The sequence below is a fragment of the Rutilus rutilus genome, assembly GCF_951802725.1.
Source record: "Rutilus rutilus genome assembly, chromosome: 24".
NCBI classification, from domain to species: Eukaryota; Metazoa; Chordata; class Actinopteri; order Cypriniformes; family Leuciscidae; genus Rutilus; species Rutilus rutilus.
The window spans coordinates 13,167,397-13,182,176 of NC_140228.1; the positions used below are offsets into that span (position 1 = coordinate 13,167,397).

General features: G+C 36.5%; 1 protein-coding gene across 4 annotated transcripts in view; it reads left to right on the plus strand.

Moving 5' to 3' along the window:
• Positions 1-14,780, plus strand: part of ctnnd2a (catenin (cadherin-associated protein), delta 2a) — a 324,872-nt gene that overhangs the window by 285,933 nt on the left and 24,159 nt on the right. For all 4 annotated transcript variants that reach the window (XM_084398526.1, XM_084398527.1, XM_084398528.1 and 1 more), the window contains 2 exons: positions 1,479-1,652; positions 5,290-5,440. In XM_084398526.1, coding sequence (XP_084254652.1) covers positions 1,479-1,652; positions 5,290-5,440 — 325 coding nt within the window. The remainder of the gene's footprint in view (positions 1-1,478; positions 1,653-5,289; positions 5,441-14,780) is intronic.

Consider the following 14,780-nt stretch of genomic DNA (forward strand, 5'->3'; position numbering starts at 1 on the left):
TGTACTGAAACCACAGATTAATCCAAGCCTCCTCTCCACTTCTTTTGCGTTCGGCGTATGGAAAGCAGCAGCCTCACAGGGGCTTCTCCATCCTCCAGCAGTTGATTGAACAACAGAGGGGAGATGAAAACAGACTCATTAATAATGAAGGGAGAGTGAGGCTGAGTGCCAGAGCTGGTTTGAGATGCTGAGGTATTTCACAAGTTGCTGTGCCTGAAAGTAGGTCAGCCTTTGAGACCGGCACTTTTCAAACTGACTCACCCACACGCCTCAGAGTCAGCCGAACACAGGCTTACAGCTTGTCATTCCTGCCCGGGTCTGTGTTTATTCAGGCCCAGATTTGTCAAGAGATCGGTGTGTGTGTGTGTGTGTGTGTGTGTGTGTGTGTGTGTGTGTGTATGTGTGTGTGTGTGCAGGGGGTTACGGTCGACTTTTGTCCTGTACAGAATGACAGTGATTTTATCTCAGGAGTTCACCTGGTCGCTGTACTGTTGGTCGGATGCCTTAATGTTATTGGTGGCAAATCTGATAACAAAAGATAAATAAATAAAACTATTTTGCTGCTAAAAATGAACACTCTGGAGGTATTTGCACAATAATAGAAAACGCAGCAGTGTATAATACATCATATCATGATGAAGAGGAACAATTATTAATTCATGAATCTGACTCACTCAGAATGCAAACAATTTCTGATGTGGTTATCCTTATATCATTTTTTATTATGTAGATATACAGTACTGTTCAAAATGTTTTGGGCTCATTAAGATTCAAGAAATGTAACTTTTATTCAGCAAAGAGGTGTTAAATTAATCAAACGTGACTAAAGATATTTATAATCTTACAAAAGATTTTTATTCAAATAAATGCTGAATGCAGTCAAATAAATTGCATACAAATAATTGTTTTGAACTTTCTATTCATCAAAGAATCCTGGGGAAGAAATGGTTTGCACATAAATATTAAGTGGAAAAAACATGTTTCAATATTGATAATAATAGTTTCTTCAGCACCATATTAAAATGATTTCTGAAGGATCATGTGACACTGAAGACTGGAGTAATGATGCTGAAAATTCAGCATTCCTATCAAAGGAATAAATTACATTTTAAAATACATTCAAATAGAAAGGTTATTCAATTCTAAAAAAAAGTTTCAAAATATTTTTGTTTTTACTATACAAGCAGCCTTGGTAAATTTAAAAGACTTCTTTCAAAAACTTCTTTCAAAAACTTTTTTAAAAAAACGTACCGACCCCAAAGTTTTGAACATTAGCGTATATATAATTCATACGGAACAGTAAGATCCTCACAGTAACTTCTCAGTCAGATCACATTTCTCATCGGCAGTCGAATAGCTGCTCGCTGCAGATTTATGTCAGTGTGAACACCCCTTTTAAATCTAAATGGTGAGGGATTTTGTGTGTCTCTCCCTATCTGACTTTGTTGTTTTTCATGTCACACTTTTTGTTTCTGTAGTGGGATGGTGTGGGACCGCTGCCAGATACTGCAGATCCCCCCAAGGGTATTCAGATGCTGTGGCATCCTTCGATAGTAAAGCCCTACCTCACCCTCCTGTCTGAGTGTTCCAACCCGGACACGCTGGAGGGGGCCGCCGGGGCGCTGCAGAACCTGGCCGCCGGGAGCTGGAAGGTAAGCCCTTGGCTCGGTGTGCAACACATTGTTGTTTAAAATACAAATAAATGAACTGATATTTGTGTCAGCATTCATCATTGGTGATGAACTGTTTGAAATATATGACCATTTACGCCAATTTATATATTGCTTTATTTATTTGTTGGTATCATTCTATGACCGCATCGTCCAATTGATTTATTTTTATTCTTAATTATTGATATCTTTCTGAGTGGAAGCCAATGTTTACTTGGGGTTAGGGGGTCATTAAAAAATATTTTTAAAAGTATTCAAAGAATTAATTTTTTGGGGGAATATTTAATTATTATTATTATTATTTGAATTATTGTTGTCTGTCTGAGTGCAAGCAAATGTAAATTTAGGGTTGGGGTATTTAAAGAACTTTTAAGAAATATTGAAATGTTTATTGATTGATTGATTGATTTGTTTATTTATATTATATTTTTTATATTTTCTTCCTTTATATTTTTGTATTGGTAGCATTAGGGGCCTTTAGGAACATTTGAAAAATATTCAAAGAATTTAAAAAAATAGATTAAAACATTTATTTAAAAAATAATATGGCTCAAAGTATTACAATTCATAGCAACATGCAAAGAACCACGAACCACTCAAAACACCGTAGCATAGCAAATTATTTTCAGTGAAGGGTATATTCGCTGCTGTCAGAATCTAAATTTGTTGAACAGTGTGGCAAGAAATGGTGTAATATTGCTTTTTTTCCTGATCTGAAAGTAGTTGCTTTCATCAGATGTTTAAACCAGTACCAATCTCCCTCTTGGCTTCCGCTTCTCTCTTTGTTCTCACATCCTTTTTACCGTCTCTCAGCGACAAAAGCTTGTTTTACCTCTGTTGCTCGAGAGCTCTAATCCACCCGATGTGCTCTGCAAGATCAATACTCTCAGATGGAGACAGATGCAATTGGATTGGATTGGTTTTGAAGTCTCATAACAGGTTTAGACCCCCTTCAAGAAGTTAAATGAAAGCGACGTCCCTACGACCCCTCTCTACACCTACAGGGCGTCAGGTTGTATACGTGTTTGTTGTTGGGTTGAGTTTGTAGGAGAGACAAACGGGAAAGCAAAAGAGAGAGGAAGAGACGGTGTCTGTCTGCCCATTCTGTCCGGTTCACAAAAATTGCCGCTCTGTTTGTTCATCTAGAAGAGCTGACATTGAGCCCTGGTTTAATATATGTGAACTAAGCTCTCTGTTTATGTTTTCAAAGTTCATCTTGGACAGTGGGATTAATAAATCCCACGCCGGGAGTTCTAGGAAATGGAAACAAAGCCCTTAACTTAAGACGGATATAAAAAAAACGCTTAAGCGTGAAGAATGCTTTGTCGTCAAGAACACATTTTCAATTACATTTTCAAGGATATTTATTTTATTGAATTACTTTTAGCACCGATACAAGTTGATTTGAACTAAATGACAGATTTACATATCCACACAACCGTATTTCTATTCCATTTCTCTTTTCCTAAATCTAGTAAGCTGCCTCTTATATTTTACCTGATTCAATACAATCTCAGCCAATCTGGCTTCCAGCACAACGCCACAGGAATAGAAACCAAGCGTCATAAATGAAACAGATTGCTTGTTAGACACCATGTTAGGCAGCATCCTAACTGCAAAGGAATCTCACAAGTGATTGATTTGAAACACTCTACATCTGCTGCAACTCAAACTCAAAAAGTTTCTTGAGTTTCTTAAAAATTGAGCTTTGCCATCAATTAAAATTACATTTTAAAATACACTCCCCTCAAAAAATAAAGTCGCTGTTTGGATTTAAATAGGCAAATGCTTAAGAGTCTATGACTGAATCATTATTGCAGTGATTATTCTTCTAACCCTAATTGATGGAGTGTGTAGCTTTTCATTTCTTAAACAACCATGTAGGAAGAGACATCATGGCCATATTACAGGATGACAATGTCAAGATTCATCAGGCTCAAATTGTGAAAGAATGGTTGGGAGGGAGCTTGAAGAATCATTTTCACACATGAATTTGCACCTCTGAGTCCAAACTTTAAATTCATTGAAAGTCTTTGGGTTGTGCTGGAGTGCTCGACTCTTGCATTGTCAATACAAGATCTTAAACAAAAAATGATGCACCTCTTGATGGAAATTAATGTTGTGATGTTATTTCCATCGAAAAAGGGTCTCTCAGGGTCTCCATCAATTAGGGTTAGAAGAACTGTTGCCAAACTTAACATGCTAGAAACATAATAATCCCTGCAATGATGATTCAATCATAGACTCTTAAAGTCCCCATGTGGTGAAAATCAAGTTTTTAATGTTGTTTATATGTCTATATGGTGTTTTTAATATTCTTTAAGACAAACTATGTGCAAATTCATAAGTCAACATCATTGCTGAGTATTTTCTCCTTAAAACTGCAGTGATCCAAAGACAGTCTCAAAAACGCGATTTGAAATCGCTGGTGTTTCTGACGTCACAAACTACCTTGTAACCAATCAGGTCACCGTGTGATCGTCAACGAGTGGATCTCTGAGCTGATGTGAGTGAGTGAAGGCGGGGCTAATTTGCATATTCATAGAACAGCGTATGCTAAATGAGGCAAGGGTGTAGAGTTACATACAAGCTATTTTAAGGCATGAAGATTTTTTGTTGTTGTTGTTGTTTTTCAAGAAAAAAACATTTAAATATGTAATTTTGGTGATCAAAGATGAGTTTTAAGGGATAAAGTGATTGACTACAGGGGGACTTTAAGCATTTGCCTATTTAAATCCAAAATGCGGCTTGTTTTTGGCCGGGCATTTAAATAAAAAATATTTCACAATATTAATGTTTATATATAATATATTATACAATATATTATAATATTACTATCAAATATATATTTTTATATTATTATTATATTTCATCAAATAAATAAATAATTTGATCATAAGAGACTTTAAAAAAACATTTTAAAACAATTTCCGACTCCAAACTTTTGAACGATAGTCCAAGTAGTTTATTTATGATCAGTATTTTGCTATATGTGATTAATCTTTTCAATACACTTGGGAATGACCCATGTGATGCTTTTGAATTTGTGCAAAATGAGGTATCTTATTAGATAGCCTGTTGTTTAAAACAACTTTCAAGTCTTGAGTGCTCCTATGTGTGTAAATGCTGTCTATGTTGGCAGCTCACAAGACAGAGCCTCTGTCATTGTGTTATTGTCTCTCTTTTTCTTATGCACACATACAGAGGTCATCATAAATGAGGAATGTGAGGGGATGCCCTTTGGGTCGTATGCTGCGGTCTCCCCTGTTGCAGCAGAAGTGCCGGGTAGCAGAGAGTCTAATCTGAGCTGACACTCCGTCACTGATAAAGCCTGATCCCACAGCTGGGGTCATACATAGAGAACCTGTGAGAGCAAAAGCTCTGAGCTAGTATTAGTCTTTCATTGTAACCTGGGGAGTGTGATTACACTGTCAGCGGGAAGCTGAATCAAAATGAGACACTTTACAGACATCTGCCCACATGCCATATCCAACTATGAAACGCACCTCATGGTCTCCTAAAAACGGCTGATATGTAGAACTATATATAGTTGGAAAACTGTAATAATATTGTCGTATTTTGCAACTTATAGCTGTTTATTTGTGTGTGTCTCCCCTAGTGGTCAGTGTACATCCGTGCGGCGGTGAGGAAAGAGAAGGGTCTGCCCATCCTCGTGGAGCTGCTGAGGATAGACAACGACCGCGTGGTGTGTGCCGTCGCTACCGCGCTCAGAAACATGGCCTTGGACATCAGAAATAAAGAGTTAATCGGTACGGCCCTTTTTTTTCCCCTCTCTTGACTGTCTTCTTTTATTCACTTTGTTTCAAATGGTTCTGAGCCCTCAGATTTGTAGAGCTCAGGGTTAACAGCTGTGGTCTCTTTGGCTTCTCTGTAATGGAGGCCAGTCTCTTGTGTTAGCCAGTGTTGTAATGAGTGCTGTTCATAGCTCTCAGCTCAAAGGAAGATAACTGTCATTTTATTATTACACATTTTCTGGCCACTCATAATTTTAAATGGGTTAGGAGGCATAAGGCTGCACATTCTAGGCTTGGAGGACAGCTTTTGTGGAACTGTTTAAATATGGTTTGGATTTGGGTTTGTTTTTGTTTTTTTTCATTGCTGACTTTACTGGACATAGTATGCAACTCGAAAATTTTGCATTGAGGCTAATCTAAAGTTTGTTCAAAAGTAACTGTTTTGGTTTTTATTTTGGTTTTGTTTGTGGGTTGTTTTGTTTTGGCCTGATAGGTTTTTTTTTGGGGGGGGGGGGGGGGGGGGGTTGTGCAGCTGACTTTACTGACATGCAACTCAAATGTTTTGAAGTTTTGCATGGAGCCATTCAAGTTGTTCCTTTTGAACTGCTTTGATTTTGTTTTGTATTTTGTTTGTTTTCTTTTGGTTAGGTTTTCTTTTGTTTTGTTTTGATATTCTGCATCGTTTGTTTTGGTTAGGATGTTTTGTTTCTTTTTTTATTGTTTTGTTCGACTGACTACTGAAAGTGAGTTTTGTAGTTTTGCTTGGGGGCAACTTAAAAAAGGATTGTTCCAATCTGTTTTGATTTTTGCTTTTGCCCTTTTTTTGTTTTTTTTTTGTTTTTGTTTTTGTTGGTCAGCTGACTTTACTGAAAGTGACATGCAACTCAAAGGTTTCAGAGGCTATTCAAAGGGTCACTCCAAATAAAAATGAGCAACTGTCTAAATCCTGTCACAAAGGGCCCATCCTCAGCATCATAAGCAAAGCGTAAATATAAGTGCCACTTTATAATACATATAATTTTGTCATATCTGATCATGTGATCATGAGTGGCACATCCTCAAATAATTTTGTAAACTGAGGTCATTAATTTGTAACTAAAAACCCAACATAAAATATTAGTTTCTTGTAAATTGATTCATTTTCATGTTTACCTCAAGTGCCACAAAAAGCAGCCATGCTCAAATTTAAATAAATATGAAATAATGACCCATGGCTAAAATGTATGCAAATGTTTTATTTGCTACAATACTTTTATGGATTGATTTTGCTGTGTTAATAAGGTAACAATCAGATACAATATACAAGTGTGGGGTGTTCCAAACGCGTATATTGTTCTCACAAAACCCTTCAGAGTGCTCACTTCAAGTGCTCCGCCCTTCAGAGTGAGTAGGGCATAGTGATGCTCACTTTCAATGGAATTCGCCCAATATCTTTTTGAGTGGTACTTCATCACGTTTCCACTGTTTAGAGCAAGATTAACATGGAAGAGATGCGTTTAATCGCTTGGCGCGCTGCACCGCATTAGGAGAGCTCAGGTTATGCCTCTAAATAGGGAGGACAATGTTTTCACGGTCTTTCATTGTCACTGCTGACAAAAAATGAACCTTTTCTGTTTCTGTACGCTGGTAGGTCTTTCATTGTTTACTCTCAACGAAGAGGTGAAGTGGGTCGAAGGGACTCTGTTTAGGATAGTATAATTGACCATAAGCAAACAACTCCAATCATGTGTCATTATTTTTGAGGTTCCTGCAACTGTGATGTGACCTCACCTTCATACAGAGCTGCTGGTGTTTCGCATTGCACTGCCTCAGAATTAAACATATTAACAAGTACATGACAGGATCAGACACTGGGTCCGCTGCAGGTCCCTGTTGTCTCATGCTGACCCGCCGCATCAGGTGCATAATTAGAGCTTGTTTTCTTTCTTCCTTCATCCCATCTCACACTGATTCACACCATTTCAAATTCTCCCAGTGACATCACCAGCAGACTATTGATCTCACCCTCTAATTAATGTGGTTTCCCTGGCGAGTCTCACCGTCTCCATGGAAACGGCTCCCCAGTCTCGTTCTGCTGCCCCTCTCAGCTCCCAAAAACAACTGGTGCGTATTTGCCACCTGGAGTCTGCTTAGATTTGCACATCATCCAAAATCATTCAGATCGCATCGTCTTCATTATACACCGCCATTGAAATGTGCCTCCTGTCTTTGTAGATTTAGCATGTATAGGTGCATAGATTATTCAAAAATAAATTGCATACAGTACGTGATGCATGTGTAAATTGCTATTTTTATGAGATTGCAGAGTTTATAAATAGTACATTCGGACTAAATTGATTCGTATTGACAGAAGTGTGTGCATGTAAACACGGTCTGTGACTGGCGGCTACTCTCACACTTTGCTTTTATAGACGGTTCAACATGGCCATCCATCAAAAGATTTTGAGAGCCGTGAGCAATAAATTCAAGCAAGGTCCCTCTTTTTGTATATTCTCCCACAGTCTTGTCTTTTCATCAGTGATGTATTTTACATGTTTGATCACTGAATCTATATTTGAACTATTTTACAAAACATTTAGCTCAGGGATGGAAATTGGGAACATGAATTGAATGTAAATAGCCCATTCAGTTATGCCGTTTGATCATGTATTAGATTGAAGATTGATTGTTTGTATAAATTAATTTAACCATCCAGTTTCACAGCATCAAGCTTTATCCTGGAGTTTTGATACTGTATTCTTCTGATAAACTGCACCTTGGAAGATTGATACACGAGGTTAAAAGAGAATGGATTTTGCTGCATTTTAGTTTTATGTACACTTTTGAAACTCATTGACATTTATAGGCCCTCAGGTACAGTATAAATGTAATCGCTGTTTCTGCTTTGCCCTTTGCCCTTTTCTCTTTTATAATTATTTTTAAGTTACGCTTTATAAAAACTTTCATTAATAAATCATTAACAAACATTATATAATGCTTAACAGATCATTAGTTAATATATATTCACAAAGCTTGAAATATGAGATAATGTGCTTGTTAATGTTTACTAATGAACTTATTAAACACTATCTAATGTAAATTAAAATGCTTACAAATGTCATTAAACTTTCAATTCAGATCATGCACTTCATGAAAAATGTCTTTAAACTTCAGTTCATAATTACCTAATGCACTTTTTTTACATTTACAAATGCAAAAGCATGTTTTGTAGCTATGAGTGATCCGGATTTTATAATTTCATATTTAAAAAAAAAAAGACTATTACATCTACATATATATGTATATTGTTCCTATTTTATATATATATATATATATATATATATATATATATATATATATATATATATATATATGTATTAGGGGTGTAAGAAAAAATCGATACACATGAGTATCGCGATATTTTATTTTGCAATACTGTATCGATTTTCAAAAACGCAATATCGATTTTTTTTTATTTTTTTATTTTTTTATTTATTTTTTTACGTCCAAAAATATTCATGGTAAGACGGTGGTTCACGTTTATGTTGTTTAAAAGGCTCGCCGAACGGTGCATGTCCACTGGCACGGAGCGAGCGGAGCAAGCGTTTTCAATTCATTCCATGGAAGTCGAGCTTCACGCTCAGCAGTGCAGGACCGGAGAAAGCGTTGAGAGCGACTGAGCGTCAAAAGTTTGGGCAGTTCTCGACTTTATGCAAATATCAAGCGAAAAACGCGGTCGGCAGTTTATGATGGATTTAGTGCGTAAATCATTTTGTTTACAAATTAGATGCTTTGCAGTTGTTTATATATGTTAAAGATTTTATTTTGGATGTGTTTATTGTTATTATATTGGCTGGGTTTATAAAATTGAAAGGATCTTTGCTTGGTGCATTTGGAAACAAAGCTTATCTATTTCTAAATGTAATCGCGTGCATGATGATTATACTGTCCGTGTGTTGAAAAAAACAAACACACTCGTAACAGACACACCCCAAAGCGGAGACGTTACAGCGTTGCCAGCGGCACCGAGCGTAGTTTTGCCGCTGTAGTGGACGCGCACCGTGAAGCTGCGTTCACACCAAACGCGAATAGAGTGTCTGGCGCGAGTGATTTCAATGTTACGTTAATGCAAAGACGCGTTTACGCGCGTCTGGAGGTCCTGTGGCGCGAATGAGGCGTTTAGCGCGGCAGACGTTAATTTGCCTCATTCGCGCGTCCAGTTCTTTTAAAATCTTTTATCACATAAAAACTTGATTTCAATAGGCCTATATGACATATTCATTTTGTTCACTTTCATTCATTTTCGTCCAGTCCAGTTCACGTTGTTGTTTTGTATTGTGACAGGGGCTATGTATTTTATTTTATTATGGCCTACTTGAGAAATATACAAATTTGCTCACTAAGAACCTGTGAACCACAATACCAAACTGGCAGTCTGATTTTCTGTGAACTGAATTGTTAACCTAAAGTAAACTTCTTTGACTTTTATGCACATCATGTCTTTTTTTTTATATAATTTTTTCTAAAATTATAGTCCTACTTTAAAAAAATCCCAATATATCGCCTAATGCACAGTATCGAAATATATTGCAATATATTGAATCGTGACCCATGTATCGTGATACGTATCGTATCGCCAGATTCTTGCCAATACACAGCCCTAATATGTATATTATTTTATATATATATATATATATATATATATATATATATGTATATTATTTTATATATATATATATACATACATAATATATTATATAAAAATATATAATATAATTTATATTTATAATATTTTTTTTATTTAGATGTCTATACAATATCAGTGTTTTTTATTTAATTATATATATATATATTACTATTTTATGGGCTATAAGAAATATTTTGTGTATTAGCAGCTGAAAAAACTTGGTCTACAAACCTCTGAGTTAAGGAGGAGAACATGTATAGTTGTCAGTGGGGTTTATGTGAGTTTCGGTAGCTGAGTTTTAAACATAATGTAATCCCCAAGATGCTGTTTGAGGCTTCAACACACACAACATCAGGCGTAACGGGCATGAATGAACACACACATTCACAAGTTAAGCATAGCATTGGATGAGCAGCAGAGTAGTTTGATTTGTAATCGGAATGGCTCTCCAAACTTTCAGGTGGCAAAACTTTTCCAGACGTTGAAATAGGAGGGTATTGGTGTGGGCATACGGACCATAATTTGACACGTTCTTCAGAGGACTAGCAGACAAAGCTCGGTGGATTTGTCGGAAATGTTTGAAGTTGTGCTGCAGGTTTGAAAACCAGCTTTACTCGGCTTGTTTCGAAGGTCCGACATTTCAGTTGATGGAGAGGGATTTGAAAAGTTCTGATCCATCATTGAAAGTTTCATCCCGGATTTGATGACTGAAAGACTCATATTAGCCGCCCACCTGCGCACAGGATGAGAAAAGAGGGCATGTGCTCAACAGAGTGGCCTTTAGAGAAATAACCGAGTGTGTGTGTGTGTGTGTGTGTGTGTGTGTGTGCGCAGCTGTGACCAATCGACGTCCTCTCTCGCTTCAATTTGCAGCCAATCTTCCCATCTCTCACACGCTCCCTCATGCATCCGTTTGGTCATTTTTCCATCTTCCCTTCCTTTATCTGTTTTCTCTCTCTTTCATTAGGAGATTGCCAGAGGTGCCTAGAAGCAAAAGAGCTGCTTCATAATAATGACACTAGAAAATCACCACTTTATCTTTTCTGTGGCTAAATCCAGCCATTCAATCTATCTTTCCATCTGTCCCGGCTCCCCCTCCACAAGGTGGCTCTGTTTAAAATTGCATCCATAGGTCTTCAGTAAGATGCATTTGCTTTTAATCCATTATGACAGACATCAAAGGCGGAAACAGGGAATGATATAGCGCTTGAAAGCCACGCTGCCGGATGTTCTCCTTTTAAATATTCTCCATGGTGGCTGATTTCCAATTCAATTTGCTCCCTAACCTTTAAGAATAATTTTGTTTTAAGGTCTGTCTTCGAATGCCTTGTCTTCTCTTTTATGTCCAAGTCGGTCATTTTCTGCCAGTGGGGTTTGAACCTGCTGTTAGCTTCGTTAAATAAATATAAAACACCCTCTTTGGATCCATTTAAATGTTATTGCAGGATAAAGGCTCACAGAAATGCTGCCCAAAGACTTTCACCACTGTGTGACATTTCAAACCCAGCCGAGAACCCTCAGGCCTTCATGGAACATTTTACCAACTCTCTTTGAACTCAGACAGAGAATATTAATGATCTTCATTTTATTCAGATCCATTTTAATATGCCGTTTCAGTCATTATATGCAGTTGTCAACCACCTGTGCGTGTTCTTCCCAGAGAAACAGAGTGATGTTGCTTTCAGCTTAAAGGGATAGTGTAATAAAAATGCTATCATTATTTATTTACTCATCCGTTATGAGTTGTTTTTAACGTGTCCACAATGATACTGTAATTATTTTATCTAAAAAATGTTTTATTAATATATAGCCTACATATTAATCAAATATATGTATTAAGCAAAACAATATGAAATTAACTTCAACTAAAAGCTAAAAATAAAGTAAAAATTAAAAATAAATACATTTTGATGTAAACATAATAAAATGTATGACATAAAAATGTAATGAAATAATGAAAATGAAGCTGAAACTAAAGTTCAGCCAAATTGATTTTTCTTTTTTTTTACCTTTTTAATTTAGTGAAATTATCCATAATGATTATAGTTTAATGGCTTTGCAGTGTGAGCAAGTGCACTGCCTTTCTAAACATTGGGGTCAGTGAGATTTGTTTTTTAAGAAATTAATATTATTATTCTGCAAAGATGCATTCAAATGACCAAAAGTGACAGTAAAGATTTTTACATATTACAAAAAAAAAAAAAATCTATTTCAAGTAGATGTTGTTCTTTTGAACTTTCTACACTGTAAAAAGTGGGATCAACTTAAAAAAATTACTTAAATTGGTAACACCTAAAGAAATTAAGTTTTCTCAACTTAAATTATCATGTTTTATTGTGAAAAACGTGATAATTTAAGTTGAGAAAACTTAATTTCTTTAGGTGTTACCAATTGAAGTAATTTTTTTTAAGTTGATCCAACTGTTCACTTTTTACAGTGTATACATCATACAATCCTGAAAAATGTATCATGGTTTCCACAAAAATATTAAGCTGCACAACTGTTTTCAACATGATGATGATAATAATAAGCAATGAAGTATCATGTGACACTGAAGACTGAAGAAAATTCAGCTTTACAATCACAGGGGAAAAAACTAAATTTTTAAAATCTATACAAATAGAAAACAGTTATTTCAAACTGTAATAATATTTCACAATATTGGTGTTTTTAATGCATTTTGATTAAGTATAAATGCAGCCTTGATGAGCATAAGAAACTTCATTCAAAAACATTCACAAATCTTACAGACCCCAAACTTTTGAAAGGCAGTATAAATACATTAATATGATACTATATGCATGTTATATTAGGCCAAGCTTAAAATGTAACACTCAGATTCATACAGTATTTAACCCGTATAAGTTGAAGACCCCAACTGTGTTTTATTATTTTATGCGTGAAATTCAAACACAGATATTCTGAAAGAATACGTTCTTGCAGTCAAAACTTGTATATTGCTTTTTGCTTAGTTCTTTGTCCTTTCTGGTGCATGACAGACATGGTCACTCTAAACTATCTACTTGTGTGTTATACAGAAAGAGCAAACAGGTTTGGCATGACATAAATGTGAGTAAATAAATAATAACACTGAACTTTTCCTGTAATGTCCTTTACAGCGTAGGTCTGCTAACTTGGTCGCCGAGAATTTAGCGCACATAAAAGCAGCAATAACGGAAGGGCGCTCTCTCTCTTCGTAAATGTCTGTGTGTGCGTGTGTATTTGTGGAGCTCATGATGGCCCAGGGCCGTGTAGCTGATTGCCTGTTTTGCGGGAGAATGGGCTGTTATAGGCTGGAGGGTCTGCACTTACCTCTGATTACCACTAAGCCTTCGTATTCCCAAGAGCTCGTAGATGAAGCACTCTAGCGAGTCAAGGTTAGCCTTGAGTCATATACAGTCGCTAGATCTCATCGTCATGTAGCAGAACCGTCCGGCTGAGTCCATAAAGAGACTCTTCATTTATCACGAGGAGTGTGAATGTGTTACTTAAAGCCCTTTTTACTTCACCAGTGTTGTTTTTTCATTCTCATGCTGACTTTGAGATCTCCACATCGGTGTTCAAAATTTAAACCTGTCTGAATTGCAGTACTTCATGTTCTTGAAAATCAGCAGCTTAAAGAGTCCGTAGCTCGTGATTACTCGTAATCATGCAATCTGTGTAAAACAGCATAAAACTGGACTAAAAACGTCCCACACTTCACCTGTTTAACCTCTTCATGCCGCTCTTCCTCTGTGGGATCCTGATCACGATGTACGTCCTCCTGAAAAGCTTTTTTTGTCAGATTTGATCCATCAAATCATGTTGCTATAACTTTGGCATCTTTGACATCTTTCCCGTTCAGTCTTTTATACACCAAGAGATATCACTGATCAATAATAAAAAATTAAAATAAATGTATTCAGTAAATAACTAATTTTCCCCCCTGTTCGCTGTTCTGAGAAACCTCACGTCTCATTGGACCGCCTCCATATTGCCAGCTCACGCAAGACAGACGATTTTGCCTGCGGGTACAAGATAAGGAGACACCAATTAACTGGAAGCTTATTGGTGATAAAACGAAGCCCTTCTGCAGTATGCTTCATGTAGAAAATGATGTCTGTGTTTCTTCTTCGGAGACCATTTGGAATTAGCGGAAAGAATTGAACAGCCCTAGATTAATTTCATTAGCTGTGTGCTTCTGTGATAGAATAATAGGGTGCTAGAAGGAGAAGGACTTTTCTGTGTTTCAAAGGTCAATTTATTGAGCGTTTGGATGATTAAAGTGGCAAGAAGTCTGGGAAATACTCAGTTGCAAACTATGTTCTTGTTCTTAATGAAATCGGATGGCTACTTCACAGAAATATCTTGTAAGCTTGTGTTTGTACACCGGTTTTACCAATAATACAAATTTCTACACAATAGCTTTTCCTGTTTTGTTCTTAGTTAAAATTAGAAATCCTCTGGAGCAGCAGAACACCAACAAAATGCACTTTTTGACACTTGCGATCTATGCCTATTGGGCTTCCCTCAAGCTGTTTGCATTTCTCCATTGCAGAATTAAATGTGTGACATGTAGGCAATTCCAGATTCTAGATCCCCTCAAGTGTAAGCAACAAATATATAATAATAATAATAATTAGGTCCCCCAAGGTCGCTTCACAATAATGGCATATTTTGACATGGCAGTACCAGTTGAGATCTGTTGAC